The sequence below is a fragment of the Pomacea canaliculata genome, linkage group LG14 (genome assembly GCF_003073045.1).
Source record: "Pomacea canaliculata isolate SZHN2017 linkage group LG14, ASM307304v1, whole genome shotgun sequence".
In the NCBI taxonomy this organism is placed as follows: domain Eukaryota; kingdom Metazoa; phylum Mollusca; class Gastropoda; order Architaenioglossa; family Ampullariidae; genus Pomacea; species Pomacea canaliculata.
In genome coordinates, this window is record NC_037603.1 from 15,285,615 (window position 1) to 15,312,621 (window position 27,007).

The 27,007-nt window shown below is 44.1% G+C and overlaps 1 protein-coding gene across 1 annotated transcript in view; it reads left to right on the plus strand.

Annotated features, from left to right (window-relative positions):
• Positions 1–27,007, plus strand: part of LOC112555167 (potassium/sodium hyperpolarization-activated cyclic nucleotide-gated channel 1-like) — a 101,699-nt gene that overhangs the window by 17,310 nt on the left and 57,382 nt on the right. The window contains 1 exon segment of the mRNA XM_025223421.1: positions 12,611–14,570. Coding sequence (XP_025079206.1) covers positions 12,734–14,570 — 1,837 coding nt within the window. The 5' untranslated portion in view covers positions 12,611–12,733.

Genomic DNA, 27,007 nt, shown 5'->3' on the forward strand with positions numbered 1-27,007 from the left:
GTAATTGCTAATCACAGTATCCTTCATCGGATTGTAGTTATATTCAGCTCAGTTCAGTTCTTTGAGCCAACCCGGCTCAAGAAATCAGCACCAACATTGTCCGATCCCTTTACAGAGTCAAAATGCACGTCAAAGTTCTGCAAAAACAGGGTCCACCTCATCACCCTATTGTTCTCAAATCGTGCAGTGTTCAAATAGGTGAGAGGGTTGTGGTCTGTCCGTATGGTAAACCTAACTCCTTCTAGGTATAACCGGAATTTCCTCACCGCCCATACGATGGCTAAACACTCTTTCTCGATAGTAGAGTATCTTCTCTCAGCCCCATTCAGCTTTCTGCTTGCGTAGCAAACAGGGAATAACTTTCCTTCGTGTTCCTGCATCAGAACCGCCCCAATCCCTGTATCTGATGCATCTGTGCTTAAAACGTACATCTTAGAAGGATCTGGGAGCTGCAGCACCGGGTCACTGGTCAGGAATGTTTTGACTGTAACAAATGCCCGCTCTTGCGCTTCACCCCACTCGATTGAATTTGGCTGTCCTTTCTTTAGAAGGTCTGTGAGAGGTGCCGTCACGGCTGCGAAGTGAGGCATGTACTCCCGATAAAAGGATGCCAGGCCAAGGAAAGAACGTAACTGCTTCTTATTTTGTGGCCTTGGTGCATCTCTCACCTTCTTGACATTGTCCTCGTGCACTCCTTTCACTCCGCTCTTAAGACGATGCCCTATGAAGTCTACGTCATCAGTGCCGAGTATACACTTACTAGGCCTGGCAGTCAGGTTGTTCTCGACGATGCGATCAAGCAGCACGCGGATCACGCGGAGATGATCTTCCCAAGTCTGAGTGTGAACCAGTATATCGTCGGAGTAGTGCACGATACCCTCCAAGTCGTCTAATATCTTCTTTAAACCCTCCTCAATGTTGCACCTGAATTTTTTCATTCCAAACGGCATTCTCAAAAATTCGTATACACCATCGGGTGTCACGAACGCTGTTTTCTGGATGTCCTCTTCGGGTATGGTCACTTGCCAATAACCCTTGCTTAAATCGATTTTCGTAAAGAATCTGTCACCGCTCAGCTGTCGGAACAGATCAGCCGGCGTCGGCATGGGCTCTGGGTCCAAGTGGGTAAGTTTATTAAGTTTCCTGAAGTCGACGCACACCCTGTTGCTTCCATCTTTCTTTCTCACTACCACAACTGGCGACGCGTAGGGTGACTTGGACTCCCGAATAATTCCCAAACGCAGCATTTCCTCGATATCCTTCTTCAAAGACTCCCTGGTAGCATATGGTATCGGGTAAGGCTTACATCTGACCGGGACGTCTGACGTTAATCGTATCTCGTGCTGGATGAGGTTAGTTTTTCCCGGTACGTCCGTTAAGATACAGCTATGTTGTCTCACTAGTTCTTGTAGCTCTGCCCGTTGTTGGCTGGACAGATTGAGCCCGTAAACCAGGTTGTCCACCGACTCACCATGGTGTATGTCTCCCAGTTCGAGGAGGTCCTCACCCCCGTCCTCGACACACCCATCTTCATCACTCGTGATGGTGGCCACTTGACATGATGCCGAGTTGCTCAAGCTTGGCGGCCCATTAGCAATCGAAGCGATTGCTATCTCGGTAATGTTTTCAGCCGCTCTATCTGGATCTCTCTCTATGTACCGCTTGAGCAGATTGGCGTGGAACACCTTCTCCTTTCCTTTTATAAACACGACATAGTCGTTCAGACCCTTGACGTCTCGCACTGCAAACGGACCTTTCCAGTGCATTAACAGTTTATTGTGGTCTGAGGTAGTAGCACTAGGACTCTGTCGCCGGGCTTGAACGTTCTGTTCTTCGTCTTCCGATCATAGAAATGCTTGCCTTTCCTTGAGCCTTCTCTAGTTCAGTCATTGCAAGCTGTAAGGTTTCTTCCAACCTTTCCCGCAGCTCGAATACATACTGATAGCTGTTCCGAATTTCGGGTTCGTTGACCTCCTTGGTCCATAGCTCCTTCAAATGTGCATAGGACCTCGTATGGTTCGCCCAAATAAACAGTTCAAAAGGTGAAAAACCGTAGCCTCTTGGGTGACCTCCCGATAAGCGAACAGCAGTGCGTTGACGTATCGGTCCCACTGTCTCGGCTGGTCGCGGCACAGTTTTCTTAGCATGGCCTTGAGGGTACCGTTGAATCTCTCGACAAGTCCATTACACATCGGGTGGTATGGGGTGGTGGTAATCTGGCGAATGCTGAGGAGCCTGGAGACCTCTTTCATGCATTCAGACACAAACTGCGGTCCCAAATCGCTAAGTATTTCTTCTGGCACTCCAAGGCGGCTGAATATTCCAATCAAGGCTTCAGCGACGGTCTCAGTATCGATCTTCTTCAGAGGGACCGCTTCTGGGTACCTGGTTGCGTAGTCAACTAGCGTCAGGATATACCTATGTCCTGACTCGCTGGCGGGCTTAATCTCACCTATGAGGTCTACCGCTACCCGCTTAAAAGGCACATCAATCAGCGGCATCTTCTGTAAAGGTACCTTAGCCACCTTGCCTTTATGCACCGTTTTCTGACAGGCATCGCAAGGACTGGCAAAGCGGGTTACATCCCGGAGATGCCAGGCCAGTAAAAGGCTGCAGTGACTTTGTCCAAAGTCTTCCTGACACCTAAATGACCACCCATGATGGATGAATGTGCGACGTCCATCACTGACCGCCGTAAGGGAGCTGGGACTAGCACTTGGCGGACCGGCTGCCCATTATGGAAGTTTCGCCTGGGCGGAATATGCGGTACAACACCCTCCTTTCTCCTCAACCTGATCTTTTCGTCATCTTCTGTGTACTTGGCGACCTGCTTGCGACATTGTCCAGTGTCGGGTCATCTCGCTGCATCCGAATGAGTTTCTTCTTTATCAATGTCAGGCATTCTCACGTTCGGTATGACAGCTAAAGCTTGGGTTTTTACTTTTTCTTGGGCCGCCTGTGCTCTAGTCATTACAGCACATGTGTGTTCCCACTCTGGGTCGGGGTCATCAGCGCTCTAGCGCCTGTCAATGTTGCCGATGATCAGATCATATGGCGGGTTATCGAGGCATACTGCATTCACCTGGCCACTGAAGTACGGCGATGATATTTCAACATCAGCAGTCGGCACATCCTGACTATGCCCGTGGCAGCATCTGAGCCTCGAGCTGTTACCCGTGAACTGGCCTTCTAACACAAGGTCTTTCCGGATGACGACTCCAGAACACCCAGTGTCCCTCAGCACGGTGACGTTGTTACCTCCCACCTGTCCGCGTGACACCGGCATATTACCAATGTCGCCGGTCGTTCTCATGGTAAACGCGCAGTCTACCACTGGAGTGTGCCGCTCGTTCTGGGTCGTGCTGTCAGTAGCGATCGTGTGTTGTCGTCGGCCTTTATAGCTTGGCCCTTGGCTATCTCCCTCACAAATGGCCACGTTTGCTGACATTACAGGACGACGATTCGACGGTTGCGGAGTCCGTCGTGTGTTTCCCTCCAATGTTTGGCGGCTGGTTGAATGTCTCATCGAGTTGCTCGGGCACGCCATGGCTTTGTGACCCTTTCCACCGCAGGAATAACACCGCAGCTCGTTGCCTTGATGCCGATCGTAACCTTGGCTGCGCTGGGCAGATGTGGTGTTCTGGGCCGTGTCGGCTGCAGACAGGGACCCTCTTAACCTGGCGGTGAACTCTCTGCTTGCGACTGCAGGTATCTTGTCGCAGCATTCGACAATGCTTTCAGGCTTTGGTCTTCTTGCTGCTGTAAGAAGACTGCCAAGTCTTTGGGGCAGGCTTCGATGAACTGCTCTTTGAGTACTATATACAACAGACGTCGAAGTCCGTCTTTTGCCCGCTGCCTCAATCCATCTATAAAGGTATGCTCTTAACCTTTCTGTAAACTGCTCGGGGCTCTCCCCTTTCTGGTTTACTTGCACGGAAACGTCGCCTAAAGCCGTTCTCCGTGAAGTCATATCCACTCAACAACGCTTGCTTCAACTGATAATAGTCTTGAACTGCTTGTGTCGGCATGCGTGAATAAATGTCCAGTGCATGCCCCGACAGTAACGCACTGAGCGACACCGCCCACTCACCTCGTGGCCAACTAGACAGCTCAGCATGGCGCTCGAACCTTTGTAAATAACTGTCCATACTGTCTTTTCCGTCAACAAATTTCGGCAACTTTGGCCTCTCACACTTCACAGACACCTCCGACATGGTGACTGCTGGCCTCAGACGCGCCATCTCTAATTCATGCACGCGTTGTCTTTCTCTCTCTTCATGTTCTAGTTGTAATTTCCGCAGTTCTCGCTCTGCAGCTCTTTCTTCTCTCTCCCTCTCTCTTTGTTCTCTCTCCATCTGTTTTACAAACACTTTTAACTCTTCTCTCTCCAGGCCTAATTCTTTGCCTAACTTCACTAGCTCCTTCGTAACTTCCATGGCTGTACACTCAACTCAAAAAGATTCACTCACAGTTCTCTTGTCCTTTCTACAGCAGCTTCTTTGTACGGAAACGATGACGGTGCAGATCCCCGGACAGGCCCCCAGATGTTACGTCCGTAGCGGTAACTTGGCTCGTTTAAAGATCTGAAAATCTGCGGTGTCACACTTTCCTGTACAAAGTCACTTCAGTCATCCGTTGAACAGAAGATAGAACACGTATACAGCGGCTCACACTGTAATATTTCTCAGTATTATTTCAATGTTCAACAACTCAACGTTATAACCACATAATCAGCGGACTGACACACAGGCTACTTATCCTCTTATTTTCAACTCACACAGAGTACTACTTCCAACTCACACAGAGTACTACTAACAACTCAGAAAAATCGAATACCGACCACCTAGGTCTACCCCAGCTTTTTATAGCTCCCTTCAAAAATGCTAAAAATGCAAAATAAAAAAAAATATTAAAAAAATTAAGACGCAGTACGCCCTGGCCTTGACATCGCCACTTCCGCCAAGGCCTCGTCAAACTAAAAATACTCAATTTCGTAACAGTTTGTTTGTTCTTTTTTCTCTCTGGCGCGTCACCTTTATTTGAACTCGCGAGATAATGAAAACACTATAATGAACGGTAACTGTCTCCGGGGAGAGAATTCTGTGGACATGTTTTGTTGTTTTCTTTAGAGAATTGCTTTCAGAGAGCTAAGTTCAGTATTTCTCAGACTGTGGGTGTATGCTTCTTTTTATATTATTATTATTATTATTATTATTATTATTATTATTATTATTATTACAACAAATACTTAAATGTAAGTAAAATATTTGATGATAATAAAAGACGACATGGTGTATAAACACATAACAACGATTTGTTAGAAGAAATATCTACAATTAGTATATTCTAATGAAAGTGTTGAAGAATGAGATCACAGAGAAATCAGAAACATTTTTCAAGTAATGCTAGTTGTGTTGTAGAATAGGATATAGTCTAGAAAACAACAAAACTTAAACACGGGCATTTTGAAGGACGAACGAAGGAAAAAAAAGGTTTGATTAGCAACCAAGCAAACCAAAGTGAAGGATGGACCAAAAAAAAAAAATAATAATAACCTGCCTCTGCTAGAAGAAAGGACGGGATCTCATCACTGCCTAAATTACAAAGCGAAAAAAGGTGAGTGAAGGGACCAGTGTTCAAGAAACCATAGAGAAACATGATACAGGAGGCAGAGATGTGGCTTCACCAGAGGCGAGAGTAGTAGGACAGCTGATAGGGGAGGATAATAAGGCTCCGCAGACAGAGGAATGAACACCAACCTCATGACCCAAAAAGAGGGATGGAAAGAGAAGAAGAGAAAAGAGCGAGAGGAAGAAAAAAGGGGAGAGGAAATAAAAACTGGAACTTCCTTCTCCTTTCATTCACAGTGGTGCCGGTGCCAGTTCAGGAGGAGGACACTGGTAGTCGCCATTGTCCATGAAGACTTCGACCATCTACCCCACCACCTACCCCAACCAACATCTGACAAAGTTCATACTCTCATCATTAGTGGTTTGATTACTAATTTATTATTTTCTGTCAGAAACACAACCCCGTCACCCTGTGTGCCGCCGCTCTCACATTACGACTATTATTCTCTTCTTTCCCATCATACCACTTCTATTAGTGGGCCATTGTCCACCATCACTGATGCAAGACTTTGTTAAGGACAAGGTAGCGCGCGCTGATTGGCTGTTTAGGGTCTGGAAACTTCCAGATTCTGGTGTTTGTAGCTCATACGAGTTGTGATAGAATCAGGATGGCAGCTACATAATATTTAATTTTGCTCTTCCTTTGGTAGCAGGAGAGATATTAAACGGATGTACGATTTTGATTGTCATTTTCGAGTTTGTATCCTCAAGAACTTAAACAATAAAATAAATAATAAGTCACATTGGATGCCACTTACGGGACGCCATTAACTTACCGTCGTCTGATGAGTGGCCTGGTCACGTGACCTGACCTCATGCCTTTTTAATTTGTCTGAGCGATGACAATAGGAGTCACACGACGGACAAGGGCGACGGTCAGAGGCTGAGAGCCATGTGTCACGTGTCTTCCGCTCCAAGCAGGTCGTCAGAGGTCAGCAGGAAGAGGTCATAACTCGACCTGTTGACGCTCTCTGAGACCAGAATAGTAACAGAAATTTGCATAGACATTTGCATGTGATTTGTGTGTCCATTGGTTTCAAGAATGGCCATTCTACTTCTGGTCATGTATACGGACAATCGAGAGAGAGAGAGAGACTGTTAAAAATGTATTATGGGATGTTATAGCAATAATCAGCAATAGTATACATTCTGATGAAGGTAAAGAAACGGAAATAATTGGGGATTTTTTTTTCCAAAAAAATGGGGATGGGGAGAGAAAGTGTTTCATCAGCAGTTTCTAACAGTCTCGGCGAAGACCGTCGGTTGTAGGAGGTTGGCTGTGAGGCCACGTCGATGTCAGATTCTCATAAATTCACGGCGATGCAATGTTGACAGGGTTGGCGATAATGTTGACTGGCTTGGCGATAATATTGCGGCGACAGGAGCAGCTGTGCTCGCCGGACAGAGATAAGAAGCGGGCAGGCGACGCACAGGAAGAGTGCTCGGGAATGCGCGCGCATGTCACGAGGTTTAAAAAAAAGAAGAAATTAACCGTAAAAAAGTGTTAATGCGCTAACTGTGTATGATGCTTTCGTAATGTAGATAAAAGTGATGAAATGAGAATAGAAAGAAAGAAAAAAAGTGAGAGACAAAATTAGTATATTTTTGCGGATTCAGCGGGATATGAACATCGTGATTACGCTTGAAGGAAGTTTGCAAAGAATTTCTGGCATCCCATTGGTTAACTTACTTTTAACATGTACAAACATTCTTCATTAAATTATTAAAACCAGTTACCTGACAGACAAACAAGCAGCACCTGCTACAGGACGATTGAATTCCCTTTAAATTATAAAAAGAAATACTGAGGCCATCATTATGGTTTTTTTTTAAAGCTCAAACTTTCTACGGTTTTTTTTTCTCCCTTTCTCTCCCTTCTTCCTTTTCGTTCGTGTCTTTAGTCTTAATTACGCTTACACTCCATAAAATATACATGACATACAATATGTTTGTATGATTTCCTCTATTAAATATTTTTATTAATTTTGTGTATCTATCTCCCGTCCTCTCACATTATTCTGGACAAAGTCGTCCGAGTGTTTTGACGCCCGTGGGCAGCAGCTGATCCAACAACAGTCGCCAGTGTGCCACGTCGACCGGACATTACGCCAGCACGTGACGAGTGTCATTGGGACACAGGCGTGACCGTCCATCCGTCCAACTACCGGGGAGAGTGCGTGGACAGGGTTACGTGAGCTGTACGTCGCGTTGTCACGTGATCAGGCACTGGGTTAAGTTTCTCACCTGCGCGAGCCCCAGTCGGTGATTGGTGTCGTTTGCTCAGGTAACTGTTACTACAGTCTCCAGGTAAACATTACTGTCTACATTACGAGGATGGAGAGGTCGGCTTCATGATGATGCTCCATGGAGCTGACCTGGTCTGTAGGTAATTAATCGTTTTACAAAAGTTCATTTTAAATGAACACCTATCCACAGCCTGTGGGTCCACATTCCTGCATCTCCTAAATTAGTCACGTGGTTGTGTCGTGTGGAACAGTGGACTAGTGGCGACATATTGCTTCCACTCTTTAATATCGTTTTGTGTAGCCATAACCACACATAATCTGCGATCAAAGTAATTTTCTTGTGGCATAGACCTGTCTCCTGATCCTGGAATTTCACAAAGACTGTCTGGAGAGGGAAGTCGGCCTCTTGAAGACAGCTTGTAACACAGACACCGTCCAGGAAGTGGAGAGCTAAATATAGATGTCGGCAATGACGTAATGCACAGTATGACATGGAAGGTGTGATGATATGGTGTACTTTACATTGTTGTTGGAGTTGTGGTGATGGACTTTACACACAATGGCTGGTGTTTACACGATTTCCTTTACAGTCTGGCTGGTTATGATCTGTGATTACTTTACACTGTGGCTGATGATGACATGATGACATGCTTCTTTATCATCCCCAACAGTCACCACTTTCTTCTTCATCGTACACAGCCATTGCTCATCTTCCGATCCCCCTCCTATACTTTCCACTTTCCCATCCACCCTTCCACCTACCCACCCCGCACAGAGCGAAATCGCCACAAGGCAAAAACTCGTATCCACAAAATTAACAAAGGGGTTGAAGCAAGCAACCTAGCTCAGCCCCCCTCAAACAGGGTTGCCGGAAGTCACATTTCCACCCTAAGCTGTAAACATCAGGTCGGATCTTGCTCGTGTCCGTGGAGGATACGCCTAATCGATGAGAGGCATCCCCCTACCCCGTGGGTATTGCGTATTACTGATGGAAATGTCGGTCGAAGTCTTTCGAAAAAAAAAAAAGGTTTGTAGCTGTCGCTGGGTTTCTCTGGCACCAGTCTAGACTTGGCAGAGTCTGTATGTGCCGTGAGCGTCGCTAGGAAACGGTTGGTGACATCACCAACACGTGTGACTTCATATTAACTTATGTAAACGTCACTTCGACGTCACTGTTACCTCTGTAACGTCACTTTCTGCCACCTCTGTGTCGTCACTTTTTCTAACCTATGTCTTCTCTGTCTTTTGTTCTTCCTCTCATTGCTTCCGTTCTTTCAGTTCATTCACGTGCTACACACCTGCCTGGTGTTTGTGTGTCGAGCGTTCGCCGTGCGCGATTGATTCTGCTCTGTATAAATTTCACATTTGTTCTAATAATTATTATTTGCGTTGGATTAACATTCGAAAAGCTTGTTGGGTGATGCAATGGTCTACAAAACATGGAAGATCGATGGAGTTCAGTTCTCCTGAGTTCGAATCTTGTTTCAGACACGCTGTTTCTTCCTTGCATGACGCTTCTGCTTAAAGGGCCATGTGCGCTTACAGAGCTTTGTTTGCTGATGACGTACAGCGCACTCACACACACACACACACGCACACACACACACAAATACACACGCACACACACACACGCAAACACAGACTTCCAAAGCAGTCGATCTCACACAACCTGTTTCAACATCCCTCGTCAGCTGGCAGCGCCACCAAGCGGCGGCCAGTGTTACGGATGCTGGTTAACTAGGCGACTGACATCAGGTGCGCGGCAAGTTATCATAGTCCGGGTGTAATCACTCGTTGTCCACACACTGCTGTGTAATTGATTTTTCGTGTTTTCCCGGAGAAACTGCAGCTCACGGCGCAGGAAGAATGGAAGCAGTGGACGACAGAAAATGCGCACGCGCTCGTAGCATGCACCTCGTGCGGCGGTCTTTCTGTCCATTTTTAGCTGATTTAAGTGGATAGTACAATGGACATGTGTGCATATACGTGTAACTGTTTCATGATGGTGATAATTTTATTATTTTGATTATTATTCGCTGTACACAATCATCTAGTGAATGTGTAAAGGGAGACATTGTTAATTTTTGTTTGTTTGTTAGCAGCATTGAATTAGATAAAGTTAGCTATAAAACAAAGTATGACATTAGTAAATAGCTCCACATACTATCTTAAATTAGAGATAATAAATACAGTAATTAAAACATACGTCCTTTTTTTTTGTCTACAGTTTTGGAGCAACATTAACATTTTTTATTTTTGGCAGCAAAGGAATTGTTTATTACATGAAAAAATGTGTTCATTCCTGAATGTATAATCTTAACTTATTTCATAAATTTTTTTGCTTTTTCTAGATTGATTTAAGGCAAAATAGAAAGGATGTCTATATCTACAATTTAAAATCGTGTCCCCTGGTTCACCTTTACACTTCCGGTAACCCGCAGGAACTGTTCACTTCGTACTGCACTGGTCATTGTGCAACAACAACTAAAACATGACTTATTTAAATCTTGTTTATTATTTTTATGCTATACAAACAGAAACCCACAATGTGTGAATTATCTTCAGTTTGTCTGTGAGAATCTGGAACAGGTCAGCTCCACTTAAGAGGTTAACTACTCCACTTAAAGGTTCACTAGCGGCACTTTAACTCAATGCCCGTGTTTGTCTGCAACGGCCGCCGAGTTTGCTTGCCAGCTGCTTTTTATTTCAAGAAGCTTATTTTGACCAGATGTCTGCAAACTTTGCCATAATCGATGACCTTGTTCAAAGCACTCGCGGGGGGTCCGACCCCTCGGCACAGACCCTCGTCTGTGATGTGACGGAGTCCCGCCACCCGGCTACTAGTCAACTGGCCGCGCAGGGTGGGAGTGTCCACTCGCCGTCTGTACACGTCTTTGCTGGTGTCTGCAGCCTGGAGATGCAGGAATGGCCACATCTCGCCAGGGGACATCGGGGAGGGGGAGGCTGCTATCTGCTGTTTATGCGCATGCGCACGATGATGGAGAAGGGCGCCCTTACTTTGCGAGAGCGATAACGCCCCCCCTTTTATCTTCTGCTTCGCGATGATGTAATACAAGCACTTATCTCAGAATACATCTTCTTGTTCTTCCTTTTAAAGAAAAAAAAAGAACAATTACATGTACGGGGGTCCAGTAGAGCAGTCGATGAAAAGAAGCTGACACTTTATTTGTCTCATCAGAAAGACGAGGGCTTGATAAGATTGGCAAGCGTGTCTGTCGTCGGTGTGTGTCAAAGAGAGAAAGAGAGAGAGTTTCTGTGAAAGAAAAAGATGTACGTGCATTAATAAAATATAAAAGAAAACAATTCTTATCCCGTTATTTCCTGGCCAGGAAGACAGGTCACGTGACTACATAAAAGCCTGATGGCGCTGTACAAAGATGACAATTATATGTAAAACTTGACCTAATGTCATACACGAGGTCAGCTGACCAATTGAAGCAGGTTCAACAGTCCCCCTCCCCATGTCTGAGGCAGATTACTGTACACAAAGTTTCATTACTTTTTAATGTCAGCGCGAGGCTGTGCTCATTTACTCTCCATCACTTTTTAATGAGCTCAGGGCGAGGTAAACAAGGTTTGAACATGATTCACTAGATACGGGCAGAGCTTTGTGAGACACGCGACCACCACACTGCCCTCCATGACCCCTCTGTCCCTCCTTCTTTCAATATACTGAGCGAAGGATGTGTTATTTTCTCTTATGGATCTGTCTGTCTGTCTGTCTGTCTGTCTGTCTGTCTGTCTGTCTGTCTGTTACCGATGGTACGTAAGGGTCCCCCCTCCTTTCCTTTTCTGTCTTCGAATTTCTTTGTCTACTTCCGTCTCCACTATTTTTCTGTTTCTCGTTCTTTCATTTCCTTTTCTCGTAATCACATTTTTCTTTTGTTTCTTCTCCTTTTTTTCTCTCTACCGGATTCTTTTTCATCCTGTAGATAATGTTCATACTTCTACTTTGTCCCAAATTTTGTTTTTTCCAAGATTGTAAATATTTTATTGCATGTTAGTGCATCTCTCATGGCCTAATTTTTATTTCGACTAACTTTTCGCAGTTTTTTTCTGCTTATTTTATATTAAACCAGCATTTTTATTTTAATTTAATTTCTTCTGTCTATGATACTGGACAAGTAGCTGTTACTGCTGTGATATCTATGTTTGTACATTCCTATAATGAATGGAGGAGGTTCACATTTAGAGGACGACTAAAACAATCATTTGTGAAGTGAGCTGCTAATGAATAATTAAGTAACACACACATAGATATAGAAAGATCCATAGAAAGGAAGGACAAAAAAATAAAAGCACCTTACTTGTAGTAACTATTCTCATCAACTCAAAACATAATTTGAGAGACTAAGACAGGAGCAGCTATTGATTCCTGCACATCAAAGAGTAAGTCACGTGTCCTTTGAAATCTCCGTGGTAATGGCGAAGTCACGTGCAGACCAGTGGGTGGGTCTTGTACCCAGAGTATCTGAGCCTCGATCTGTAAGATGATGACGACCGGAAGTCTTATGTTCATGGAGTCCGTTTCCCAAAAGTTTTAAGTTTAAAATTGAAATCAGTTGAAGGCATCAGGTAGCAGCAGGCACACGATCTGCAATAAGCTATTTCTGATTTTCTTTGCTTCTCTGTCACGTGACGTGTGTGATGATGATGATGATGATGATGATGATGATGATGATAATGATGATGATGATGACTTTGCTCTTCCAGTCATCACTTACACCACCACACTCTACCTTTACCTGTGTTCGCGCTCTCTACCTGACGGCTGCATGGCTGGGTGGCGGCTCCATCCCCGTGGCAACAACATCCTCGCGGTCGACGCCGACTACCATGTCTGGAGTCCTCACACGGCGGCGAACGAACGACGGTGGAGTAACCGTGCGCTACACGCCGTGCGCCAAGTCTGAGCGGACCGACCTTGACCTGCCGGCCCCGGAAGAGGAAGACGAAGAAGACGAACACGACGCCATCTCCATCCTCTCTCCTGCCGACGATGGTGGTGGAGGCGGCGGCCTGCAGGAGGGGGGACCAGGGCGGGTGCCAGCGCCATCCAGCAACTTTTCTGTCGTCGCAGCAGGCGGCGGTGGAAGTGGAGGAAGCTGCAGCAGCAGCGGAAGTAGCGGCAGCGGCAGTAGACGACGTGCTGCAGGATACCGCGTGGGCATAGCCAACCGAGCGGTCGCCGGGGACGGCTTTGAGGACTACATCGAGGATTTCGATGGTGCCAGCGACAGTCGCTTACGACAGGAATCTCTTGTCGCTGCTCAGGGTCAAGTACCAGGAGTCGATTTCGAGCTGACGGAATCCCGACCTTTGCACTCGGAAGGGGTTGTTGCGTCTGTTTGTGGTGTAGGGAAGCGAGAACCGATCGAGAAGGAGGATTCAACAAAAGTAGGGAACGACTTAGCGGGAAACAGAGCCACTAGTGCTAGTTCTGAATCGACCTCCGCAGGACCCTCGACTGTGGCGTTTGGAGCCTGTTCCAGCAGTCAGACCCCCACCGCGAACGGACCCCGTCACCTGCCGGGGTTGGACCTCTTCCCAGGGGTCTCTGACCGCACAAAGCTGATCGGAGAGCGGTTGAGTTCCGCGGACAAGATCTCGCTGTCCTCGCCTATCTATTCCAACAAGGTTGTCGAGCAGCGGTCCAAGTCTCAGTCCCGGCAAAGCCTGCTGGAGGTCTTCAGCAACAAGCTGGATCGCGTCAAGAACCGCAAGCGCTTCTCAATAGCGCAGGGCTCTCTGCTGAAGAAGCCCAGACTCAGTGAGGCGAACATCAACATCAACCGGGTTCAACGGCGGCAACGCCGGAAGGACATCGAGGAGAAATTTGGAAAGCGGAAGAGCATCCGGGGGGACCGCATAGAGACGGCCACCACAGTGTCCTCGGAACACGAAGGCTGCAACTGGACGTTCGTCTTCGATCCGTCCGGTCGTCTGTGCTACTGGTGGTCGTCTGTTGTCAGCGTGGCCTTCCTCTACAACTTCTGGGTCATCATCTACCGCTACGCCTTCCAGGAGATCAGTGCGGAGAACATAGCGGTCTGGTTCACGCTGGATTACACCGCCGACCTACTCTACGTTCTGGACATCGCCTTCCACTTTCGCACCGGGTACCTGGAGGACGGGGTGCTGCAGACGGACCCGGTGAAGCTGCGGATCCACTACACCAACACCACGACATTTTACATCGACTGTCTGTGCCTGCTGCCGCTGGACTTCCTGTACCTGTCCATCGGATTCTGCTCCATCCTACGTGGCTTTCGTTTGGTCAAGGTGTACCGCTTCTGGGCCTTCCTGGACCGCACCGAGCGCCACACCAACTACCCCAACGTCATCCGGGCCACCACGCTGATGCATTACGTCATAGCGCTGTTCCACTGGAACGCCTGCCTGTACTACATCGTGGCCTTGCGCCTGGACCGTTTGCAGGAGAAATGGCGGTTCCCCAAGGAGGAGGGCAGCGTGGCGCTGAAGTACCTTCACGCGCTGCACTGGAGCCTCATCACCTTGACGACGATCGGCACGCCGCCTGTGCCCAGGACGATCGGGGAGTATCTGTTCGTCATCTTCGAACTCATCTTCGCTCTCGTCCTCTTCGCCACCTTCCTCGGCCACATTGCCAACATCGTCACTAACGTCAGCGCCGCCAGGAAGGAGTTTCAAGGTAGGCAACCCCCTTCATGTAGACAACCTCGTCTTGCTTTAATATTGGTTGTCGCAACACATCCTTCTTTGCATCTTCACAGCTCTCTCTGTCCCTTTCTCCCCATCTGTGACCATCCTCTCTATCTTTCTCGTTTCTTTTTTTCTGATTGGATATCTGCGTGGCTGGTTGCTCCATAACCTGCCAGTTTCTTTTCTCTCATTCCCAAGAATTTTTCCTCGGTTCAAAAGATGATTTTCATGCGATCACGTGAACAACAAAGACGATACAATGGAATACTAAAAGAAAAAAAAAGATTTTTGATTGATTCTCTCTGTCTTTCTGTCTCTCTTCCCTTGTTCTTCTCGCTCGTCTTCTATTAGTTTAATAATCAGTTCTTTAAATACTTAACCAATTCTTTAATACGAGAAAAACATCGATTTTCGTCTTTTTATTTCTTTTCCCTGTAATGTTCTCTTCAAACATTCAGCTCACGTGCGCTCGTCGATAAACCAAGTAACGATGATTGCTGTTGTCCCCCATGAGGGAAAATGGCGAAGTATGGTTAGGGTTTGATTTGGAGAAGCATTTGATCAACAAATGTTAAAGATCAGTCGACCTCCGTGTTGTGTTTGAACAACTTCAAGGGTCAGCCAGAAGGAAAAAGGAAGCAGGTAGGTGGAGAGGTGTTTAAACAACCAAGATGCTTTGATGTTTTCCCTTTAACCTTCGCGAGTCTTGCAGAGGCTTTCTTCTGTCCTCGGAATATTCTGGATGCCAACACACATCTCTCAATGCTTAACAAGCTGTGTGCATTAGACAAATGGTGTGGTGAGTGAGTGGAGACAGAATTATTCCCACTTATTTTAAAACAAACTTCGGGTGCCAGACAATCACTGTAAATGAACTGTTCATTAATGTACACTTGGATGGGAAAGGCTGGTTTCGAACTCGCGTATACTCCAAACGAACTCGTTTTTCATGGATGTTGAGGAACGAAGGATGAGAAGAAATTAAATCTTCACTTTTTTGGTTCTGCAAGGTTTAAAAGTGATTTTTATACTGCATATGTTCAAGTGAACTGTAAAGAGATCGGGATTTATGGTTTTAAAAATGTCGTGGGTGACTAAGGACAACTAACAGAGGACCACCACTGGATTGTGAAGCAGATGGTCAAACGGAAACTGATTGTTGGTAATGTCTACTGTCAGATATTAGCGAGTCTATCCGAGCTAGTTCAATCTTATACAGAGATTAAAAAATGTTTGTCAGAAGCAAGATATAAATCCAGAACTATGATCTTCACCATCACACCGAGTGATGCGGCAATAAAAAGGACAGAGAGAGGAAGACCAGCGAGTACAACGAACATCTTCTGAACTTTTCTCCCTAAAACTAATTGTCGCCTGGCTGAGTAGGACTCAGGCGCCTTGTCCCATCAGCCCTGACATAAATTCTGGATAGTGCAGGACAATAACAGCTCAGAAGACACGGACACAGCTTTAATGACATCGATAACAATAATAACAGCATTTGTATACAGAGGCTCTTCCCATCACCACCCGGGCTCTAAACGCTTTACATGGAGACAGCACGAGGGAACATTTTCTGAGGGTATACATCAAAGGCACCGACATGAAAACACACACCACCACCACCACCACCCACCTCCACCTCCACCACCACCACCATTATATTATATATAGTAATTGTAAATACAAGTACATTGTATCTGAAGGTGTGATACTCCAGAAAAAATAATATTTAATGTGATGCACATGACAATATTTCGACCTTGCACTTGAAACTAATCCCACGAGAGTTATCCTTCCATTACACGCAGCCTATCCATCTTCACGTAATTACCACACAGGAGTTATCCGCCCAAGTCTCCAGAGTCTCTCTTGCCAATATTTCTTCCCTCACCGATCGCGGGGAACTGAATGTCTTTCGATCATTCGATAATAACAGTGAATGAGCGAGGAAAGAAAAAAAGAGAAATTCCTCCTTAATGTATGTTGTATATAACATTCCACATTTAGCAAATTCTACAAGACTGGAAAAATTACCATGCTCTTAGCTATCTCTAAGTATACACCAATCCCGCTAACGACATATATCTGAATAAAATTTCGATCTTTCGATAATAACAGTGAATGGAAGGAAAAAGGGAAATTACTTTTTTTTGTTTTTTTGTTTGTTTGTTTGTTTGGTTTGTTTTGTTTTTTGTTTTTTGTTTTTTGTTTTTTGTTTTTGGTATTGTAAGGCATTATCTAGTAAACAGTCTGAATTATTCTTCCATAATGAATGTTTGTTTAACCTTTCACATTCAAGAAGCTGGAAACAATCATCATATTTTTAACTATCTCAAAATAATTATTTCAGCACAGCATCTGTGACAGACATTACTTGATGCAGTGTTCTAAAAATAGTTCATTTACATGCCAAAGGTTTGTCAAAAAATAAAAATTAAAATAAAATAAAAAAAACAAGACTACATTTTCAATTCTCTTTCAAAATTCTTGTTGGAAGGGGAGGAGCATCCCTTTCGAACTCGTTTCCCAATAGTAACATAGTTATGTAGACAGCGCCCTCTTTCTGCTGCGAGGGGCGCTAACCCTTGGAGACTATCCTGTCATCTTTTCTCCTCTCTTTCTCTGGCGCTTACTAATTTAAATTTACTTAGCATCGATCTTGGACGCAACTTGCCTGTCGGGTCGTCGGAAAGAAAACTGATTTTACACAAAAAAATCACCTGCTTCACAAACACCACAAAGCAGCAAACGAGACAAAAAAAAGATGGTCGGGGAAGACAAGAGCGTTATGAAGAATGAGCAGAACAATCAATAACAGGCTTACATAATGGAGGGAAGGAGCGTGTGAGTGATGTGTGTGTGGGTGAGAGAGAGAAAGAGATAGGTAAGGGAGAGAACCACGTTTACTGAGGTTACAACTCGTATTAAGGGGATCAAAGAGTGAGAGAGCTAGAAAGGGGAGGATAGAGAAATGTGAAAGAGTGAGGGAGGTAGAGAGAGTGGGGAATCCCCAATTCCCTGTTACTGGAAAGAGGGAATGGAGGGTGGGGAGGCCCAGCACGCTACCAACGAATATTTCTGCTTGACATCCCGGCATTGGATTTCGCCCATGGACAGAACCGGAATTTTATATTGAACTCGATTGGATTTGGAGGCCATAAAGCATCTTGGGCTCGTCTTTTGCCTCCCTGTCTCGGAGGCGGCAAGAAGAGAAGAAATCTAATTGCGGACAAGAGCGGCGCCGGTCCCTCGGCACTGCTGACGTCACTGTGGTGCGAGGCTAGTGCCGTGTGCATTACAATGTGCCAACCGTTACTGAGACGTTTTGTCAGCCGGGGGATGCAGGGAGGGGACGGGAAGGGGAGGAAGGAGCAGCCAGCTACAGGAGGGATCAGACAGCTGTTTGTACTTTTTAGCCAGGATCAGGTTGATGGAGGATCAGAAGATTCTTGTGGACAGCAACCGCCTTGTGTGTGACTGGTAGAAGCGCGACTGATTAAGAGATGAAATACCAGTCTTGAAGTCTTCTTGTGTGTTTGCGTGTTTGTCTATGCGTTAGTGTGTTGGTTGGTATGCGAAAGAGCATGTATATGTATCCCTGTGTGTGTGTCCGTCCGTCCGTACGTGTGTGTCTATCGTTGGAGTGTATGAAAGTTTTGGGTAAAAGATGAAGATCCCACTGCCTGATGTCTTTCTATCCGGTGTCCCCTGATAACGGTTCTCCCTGTAAAAACTCACCCCCTCTTGCTGACACACATACTCGTGTTTGGCTGAAGGAAAGTTTTGCAGTCATCGACCTGACCGAGTTTTGAATCCGTGACCTTCTGGTCCAAAGTCGAACATGCCTTCGAAACTTCCAGAATCTAATTTAATCAAGACAAAGTAAATGTTAAGAATGATCGACGAGAGGACAAATGCAATAAAAAAAATCTAGGAAGAAAATGAGATTAGTGGAATTCCCTACGGCGAAGCTGTGTAGTTCTTTATGCAAAATCCGGCAATCGTTTCATCACTATCAAGCTGTGCTTCGTTTACAATATATCCTTCTTCAATAACAACCTCGAAAATGAACTTTCTCCTATCTTGCCTACACAGCTTTGTAAGACTGTTATTACATACAGAGAATTGTGTACTTGTCTGAGTTTAGTCACCTTTCCACACGATTGATAAACCAGAAAGCTTTCGCAAATAAGCAAGGATAGGATATGGATAGACAGATGGAAAAACAGAGGAATATATATATAAAAGTCTAAAGCTTTGAGAAATGTGGCGAGAAGCTCCAAACAACTCTTCTTGGATAGTGGATTTGTCTTCCCCTGTCACAGGATCCTTTCCAGAATTTGACTCGCGCGGATCTCTTTTATTTTCTCCATTGGGGGACACAGATGGGAGGGTAGACCCTAGTCTTCAATTTGTTGCTAGTGGTGCAGAAGTAAATACACCAAAACACAGCTACTCGCTACAAAGTCTGCTAAACAGGTCTGTAGAACGATGTCCACAGGAGTGTATTTGTTTGTGTACAGGTTACCTACGTTTTAGCAGCAACATCATTTTAATATATATATATATTTACCATCGCAGTGTCGAGGGTGTGTTTGCATTTCAATATGATCTTTATCACCTCAGCTTCAGTCGCACAAGGCAGCTACAACATAATTAAAACATAAAATATTAATATGTAAATACAAAATAAACATAGATGTGTAAATATAGTACAAACATTAATACGCAGGTATGAACAATAAATATGTTGGTATAGTAGAAACATATGTAAATGCAAAGTAAATATAATATGTAACACAGATTAAATACACCATAAACAGTAATTAAAGCATGAAAAATAATTTATTACAAATGGACAAAAGAGTAATGCATGCATGAAGAGGACAGGTGGATCTCATATGTCACAGTCGGTGTAAAATGAGTTTTAAGGGAGAACAGTCAGTATTTTGTTCGCCGACAGAAAAGACAGGTAGGCAGACATGCAAGCAAAGAAAAGGTGGATGTATTAGAAACTTGAAGGAAGGTAAGGAAGATAATGGTTGTAAGCTAAAGAGGTAAAAAAAAGGAAGGAAGATAATAGTAAAGGAACATGAAGGTGAAGGGAAAAACATACTGATCCCATTTCGTGACATAAGAGAAACACTCTGACCCCATATCGTGACATAAACACTCTGACCCCACATCGTGACACAAAAACTATTTGACTAAGATATTCTCTGTGACACTTGTCCTCTGGGCTTGGACCACCTCATCTTTGTCACACTCGGCACTGTATGGCACTATTCCAGACCCATAATGCCAGTGCTTAACCGACCGCACTTAGGAGACAAAATGGAGGAGTGCCCGGATGTACACGATGGTTTCCATGACGTCACTAAACAACAGTATGGCAGCCTCCTTGTACCGCCTACACGTGAAGGCCACTAAGCCATTTCTTTGGAATTTGAAATTTTAGTCAGCATCTATTACTCAAGACAAAGTTGCAATTGCAGTTGTCTTTTTTCTTTGAGGAAGCAAATGCTGCACGTGACAGACATCAGCGAGCCTCGTTTTTGTTTTAATATTGTTCCATCAGCTCGCATGAGCTTAAAAAAAGTTCCGCTGCAGCAACAGACTCGTGGTTTCTTTTTTAATTCCTGTCCATTTTCTGTTATAGACAAAAATAACTCTACTTGGGTTTCAGGTTAAATTCTTTCTTTAAATGAAAGAGATGTTAATTCACATGTTTTGTAGCTATTTTTTTTGTTGTTGTTGTTAAACCTTGTGTATTTTATGTTTAAATGTATTTGTGCATTTTGGAATAAATGGAAAATAATAAGCCCTTTAAAAATTAAAAAAGGCTTTTGATTCTAGCTATTTTTTGTTGCTGCTTTTTTTGTCTGGAAAATATTTTATAAAAACCAATCTTTTGCTGACTCCACATTTTAAAAAAATTAAATAATGCCGCTTATATTAACTCGATTAAAAAAAACCTGAAGTTAGCCATTTTCTAAACAGAATGTTTGCCATTTATTTATTTTTTTAGGAAGCATTTTAATCTCATTACTTCTCGGTGAATGCCCAAAGGTTTTAAGCTTAGCTGAGTTCTGGGAAAGATGAGTTCAAGGCTCCTTCAACAGGGATGCATATCTTCCTCAGTCCCTCTCTGTGACTATATCACTATGTGCATGTGTTGTCTCACGCTATGGAACTAAGAAAAAAAATTAAAATTCCAAAGCTAAAATCATGAAAATTGTTCCTGAATAAGGAAGAACAAAAACCTGTCTGGTTATCGGAAATTAAATTATAAAGACTGGCTTTAAAATGTGTGATTGATACTACAACGATTGAATGTTTAATTTCAGTTATGATCACGTTAGCCTTTTGCAAGCTGCAATTCAAAAACAAATATTTGTTTGAATTCGTGAATAAAAACTCGAAACAAGAAGGAAGAAAAGACGAAATATGTTTTGCTTTGAAGTTGGAGCTACTGAGGTAGAATGGCGCTTTAGAAAATGAAATCTCGTTCAAGGGTTGCCTGACTGGGAGAGTGTGCGAGAGCGTGCTGGTGTCCAGTTGGGCCCCTGTCCACATTCATGTGAGGACGTGTTGGCGTGCATGGGGGCCGACTTCCAACTCGCCTCACACAAAGGTCTCTCATTACGGAAAGGTCCTGGCATTTAACACAAAATTATAATGGAGGCAAGTCAATCGAGTCACACAGTTCAAAGGCAAGCAGAGTAGAGCGGCATTCTCCATTACAAAAAGTCAATGGCTTTCAACGAGCTATGTCCCTCTCTCTGTCCCACCCACACACACACCCACTCACATGCCAACCCACCCAAATGCCCACCCACCCACAAATCCACAAACCCATCCACAAGCCCATCCACAAGCCCACCCACCCACAAATCCACTCACCCACATGCCCACCCACAAGCCCACCCACACATACAGAAAGGTCTCATCATCTCACCACTTGCTCGATAACAAGATCGACTTTCGACTCCGGTTACGTATTGCGCAAGACTGCTCGTGCTTGACAAACCGTTTTTCATTGGCTGATTTAATTGCCATCATCTAGTTCTCCTAAAGACATCGTCTTTCGTGCACGGTCAGATGGCATCGGACATTAAAAATCCCTCTAAGTCCCACTTTCTCACCTCTGCCTCTACTCTTCTGTTTATTTTACCCTTTGACACAACCCTCAATATATAAATAACTAAATTGATTTCGTATTGTTTGTCCATCAGAGAGAAAAGAGGATTTTTTTTAAAAATCTTGGTCTGTGTGAAGAGCATTGATTATATGACATCCTACAATTATAGAGGAGAGGACCGCCTTACTGAGAATTGTCCGATGATGAGTTTGTGATTTTCTGTGTTGGGCGGCCTGTCATTACAGACATTCGCAGTAAAGAATTGGTTTTTTTCCTGTTAAAGATCGTGCCCAAGGGGATATTTTAACGGTAATAAAGATCCTCCTTTGTGTTAAACTTACACTGGCTTGGTTTATTTCACGAGAGATTAGGTTTAGATAGTTTAGGAAAATGTTAAATGTCACTGAATCATTCCGGTAGTCTACCATGGTCTACTTCAACATGTTCTTTGAAAGATGTCGCTCGTGCGTGGTCTATTGCTCAATAGAACTGTAACTAATTATTGATAATAAATGTGTTGTAATTATTTTTTAAATGTGAAATTTAATTCTATCTGTTAGTAGAAATAATTATAATGTGTTTATTCATCTATTTCTTTGCGCCAAAGATTACAATCTTTCCACTTGACATTTTAATTATAGACAGGAACCTTCTTAAAAAATGTACTTTCTTCTCTCTTTCTTTTTCTCTCAATCACTTACTAATTACTAATCACCCTAGTCCTAATTTATTTCAAATAGGCAAAGTTCTTATGTGATTCCAAGAAAGTCCCTTCTTCAACCGGTTTCTCCAGTAGGAATAATTTTCCTCAGAAAGTGTTGATGGTCTGACACATCAGTACAGCTTTACGATATTTCCTCTTCCCTGATTTTTTGGCAATTTATTTATTTATTTTTTTTTTTTCATCCTTGAGATTTCGCCCGACCCCCGACCCTCACGTAAGAACGTAATCACGTAGCGGTGAGGCCGCGAAATATGACGTACATGGAGCGAGCCCTTGCATGCGAATTACCCCTCGTCTGGCAGCATGCAACGGAGTCGCTCCCGCCGCGAGTAGAGCGGCCTGGTCACGTGTCCGACGCGATCCTCGCGCTCTGGTGTGCAGCCTGCACCCCCGTGGTTGTCGTGATGGAGGTGAGAGTAATGTAAACAGGCTGACTTGGCCAGCAGACAGGGCGCCCCATCCACAGACCCGAAGGGCACACTTAGTCTTTAGGGAAAAAGTGTTTGATCATGTGCCTGCTGGCCGGCTGGGATGTTAGTTCCAGCGTGCGATTCCAGACACTGGCAAGTCCATTATCTGGAGTCAAGCATCTTTTGTTTGCCGGAAGCACAAAATCGATCTCCAAGAAAACTTTTTTTTTTATTCCTGTGTTCTTGACATGTCAGATAGGCAAAGAGAGGAAGGGAAGAAGATAGAGAGACAGAGACAGATAGATGATGAAAAGACAGACAGGCAAAAAGAAAGGAGGAGGAAACAAATGCGGGTCATTGACAATACATCGCTTGCCATGACAACCTCTTTTTTTTTTTGTCTTCGTCGAGAACCTCAGCAGGCCAAAAAAAAAAGAACCATGGACAAATATTAAAATAAAAACATTGGAATATATATTATTGGTGGAAGTTCCACCTTGTGGATCCTGTCCATCCTCTTCAATGGTCTTACATATGACAATGACAATTTCTGTACCATGCAGGTGAGATTTGCAGAGTTGACAAACCTTGAGAGCAGGTTATGACTATGACAGCCTCCCTACATTTTCTTGGCATTTTCCTCTAAAATTTGATATGATAATGGACCTCTCTAAGCGACACCTCAAGATGCTCCGGCAAATTTAAAAAAAAAAACTGCGAATAAACATGATTACATTCATGCTTTACCCACCTGTGCATAAAAACGATCATCAGTCATCTGCATCATGGTGCCAGTTCCAGGTGAAGTTACAAACAAGTTGTGGTTGATGAACACAACCTTCGTAATGACAGACGACCGAGGTGATCAGGTCCAGAATCATCGCCTAGTTTCTCAGAACATTTTAATACCACTTCTTGGACACCTGCAATCATTGGCATGCTACCTGTCCGATGAGACTTTTTTTTCTAAAACTTGAACTTAATTTCCATGTTTTGCGCCGTTTCCGGTACTTTGAACCTGACTGTGTCCTTCCTGGCTGAACATGACCGGTCGATGTACTTTGTCGCCGTTTGCGGAATGACCGGATGTGTAAGCATGTCACGTGATTGCAATTTATAGTTTCACCTTCAAAAAAAAAAGAAACTCATTTCTTTCTAATGGTCTGTTGGAGTGTCGAGGCATACTTGCCCAATAAATCGGTTGACCTGTATAGAATACCTCCTTCATCCTCCCAAAGTTTGAACTTCGTCTTCTGATGATGCAACTTTTCTTTTAAAAACTGGTACACAAGGAGAACATACTCCAGCTGGTAATGTTCAGAGTAAATAATTTATAATGGCGTTCATACTAGTCTAGGTTGTGGTCTGTGTGTGTGTGTGAAAGTAAGAGAGAGAGAGAGATAGAATCAATAATAGATTATTTGTCTACTCTTGTCCTCTACAGTGAAATCCCTAAGCGAGATGCATTGACAAAGATCAAGTATGAGTTAAAAAAGGCCAGTGCAATGGGTGAGTAGAAAAATAAGAACAAAACATTAAGACAAAGCATACAGAGTTAAGAGAGATAAAAAGGAAAATCTGTCAATTTTGAAAGCCATCGGCGGAAGTGACGTGTTGCGAAAACCTAATTTAAATTCCTTCAATGTTGAAGCTTAACAAAGACACAGGCAAGGATTTCGATTTATCAAAAAGCAGAGAAAAAATATCGAGCGCTACCAAAGGTTTCAAATCTGATTTTAGAACGGAAGTGAGTAGAGTGCGAGTAGAGTAGCTCACTACCCAGCAGGCAACAGTACTCAAGTCAAAGCACCGTCCAGGCCTGAGAAGACAAATATATTCTACAAGGGACCTCTAAAACAAACAGAAGAATATACAATATGACAACCAAAGAATGATTTCACAAATTTCAGAGACCATTGTTGTCTGACTGTCATCATGGCGGACAATAAACAATATGGAGGACATTGTCTTGTCGTACTGATCCACGTGTAAAGTTTTTATTTACCTTAACCAACCCCTACCCTGACCATCCAGCCTAGAAAAAAACAACCTTCTTGTCCTTGTATTCCGTTTGAGGAATGATCTCCGAGTACATCTCGCAAACACGCGAGGATGAGAACTTGTTGCTAAGAAACAGAGTGCAGGCCGGCAGAGAGAGATGCTGAAGGCAGACGAGAGAAAAACAGTCGAGCCACGAGGGCTGCAAGGCAAATGCACGAGGCAGTGCGTCATGAATATTCAGCAGCTTCGATCTTTGTCTCTGAACCCGTTGGCTGGACGTCATCAGCGTGGCAGTGACACTGACACGTGTACATTACGACCGCGGCCACGTCACCACCGACAAATGGCGACCAAGACGTCTTGCGGAGGAATTCGGGAAGAGGAGTGAGTGAGTGGAGGAGGCGGAGGGCAATGGAGGCGGTTGGAACCTGGACGATTATTTCCGCAGAAGCCTGTACTTTCAGACCAGCCAGCTGTAAAGCTGGTCAGCAGGAATCGTTGCCCGGGCAACCGCGCGAGAGAAGGACGGTTGTCACCGGAGATTGCTGACTCGGCCATTTTTGTGACACTGGCAATTTCTTGACATTCGCAGCTGCCTGGAGAATCAAAGACGTGTGAGGAACAGACGACAGAGAGGCGATGATATGAGATGAGCTGGTCATCTAAGGATGTTAAAATTATTTTAGGAAAATTACAATGACGATTTTTTTTCTCTCTCTCTTGTCCGTATTCCCTAACCCCTCTAGTTGTGTTTCAGCGCGTTCGTGTGCGGTTTTTTTTTTTTTTTTTTTTTTTTTTTTGTTTTGTGTTGTTTTTTGTCTTTTGCTTATTTGTTTGGTTTTTTTTAATTATTTTTTTGTTTTGCTTTTTTTTGTTTGTTTGGCTTTTTGTTTGTTTTGTTTTGTTTTGGTTTGGGTTTTTTTCTTGTTTTTTGTTTTGGTTTTTTGTGTTTGTTTTTTGTATTTTTTTGGTTTTTGTTTTTGTTTTTTAGTTTTTGATGATGAATTCAAAAACTATATTTTTTACATTGATATTTATAGCACACATGGACATATAGTAGCGAGATGTCCATTGGAGTAACGCCATCTTGGTCTTTACTCAGGAAAAGCCAAATAATTCAAGTCTCAGGGTTCAAATCCTTTATCTAAAATTTGTAATCTTGTAATATTTTGAACTACAGTCATTCTCTCGTTTAGAAATTTTGGTCCTTGTAAATATTTTATTATAATGTAAGATATCCTGTGGCAGTGGGCCTGGAATGAGCATGATCTCTGTTTCTGACTCTCTCTCTCCTCCTTTTTTTCTATCACATCATTGTCTACTGGGCTTTTCCCTGGCCGGGTGACAATCCTATGTGCATGTTCAGGCAATCAGCCGCGCGCTGAAGATAGATCAAGAGCCTTTGGTGAAGAAAATCCTTCTCAAGTCCCCCGTTAAATACCGGTGCACGCCAAGCATTAGGACCATTGTCCGCTGCCCTCCCGAGAACTTAACATCCAGGTTCCTGTGCTGTAGGGACCAGAAAAATCTCCCCTTCTCCTCTCCACCACTCAATCGTTCCTTTTACATTCTAGCATGTAGCATGTCAGATGAAAGCAGATCCACAATGAAACTTCATCTCTGGCAAATCCCTTCTGGGATGGAAATACCAGCGGAAAAGATGAGGGACAAAAAAAGAACCCTGAACCTTGACAATCGTCACGACAAGCCATGATGACCTGCTGATTATTTGAGGAAAGAACTTTTACTACTCTGGAACTTGCAAAAATAAATGTGTTTAAAAGATGTTACTATACTATCGCTGAGATTTTCATCGGTTTTTGTTTTCCCTAAACAGTTTGGGTTATTGGTGAGAGTGTTGTAAGAGCTGCCTCTGGACACACGGCCTGGAGTGATCAGACCTTATTGTTCCTGCCCATCACACAAAAGGGAGTGACAGAGGAAAGCCTACAGCTTGGGACTGGTGTTAAAGGGAATATGCATGACCTTTAGCACCGACATTCATTTGTCATGGCGACGGCTGAATGCATAGTTGATTGCCCTTTGCCATGCGGCATTCAGCAACGAGACCACCATCACCGCCAGCCCCTCCTCCACCACACCACCATCACCACCACCCCCTCCACCGCCACTACCACACCACCACC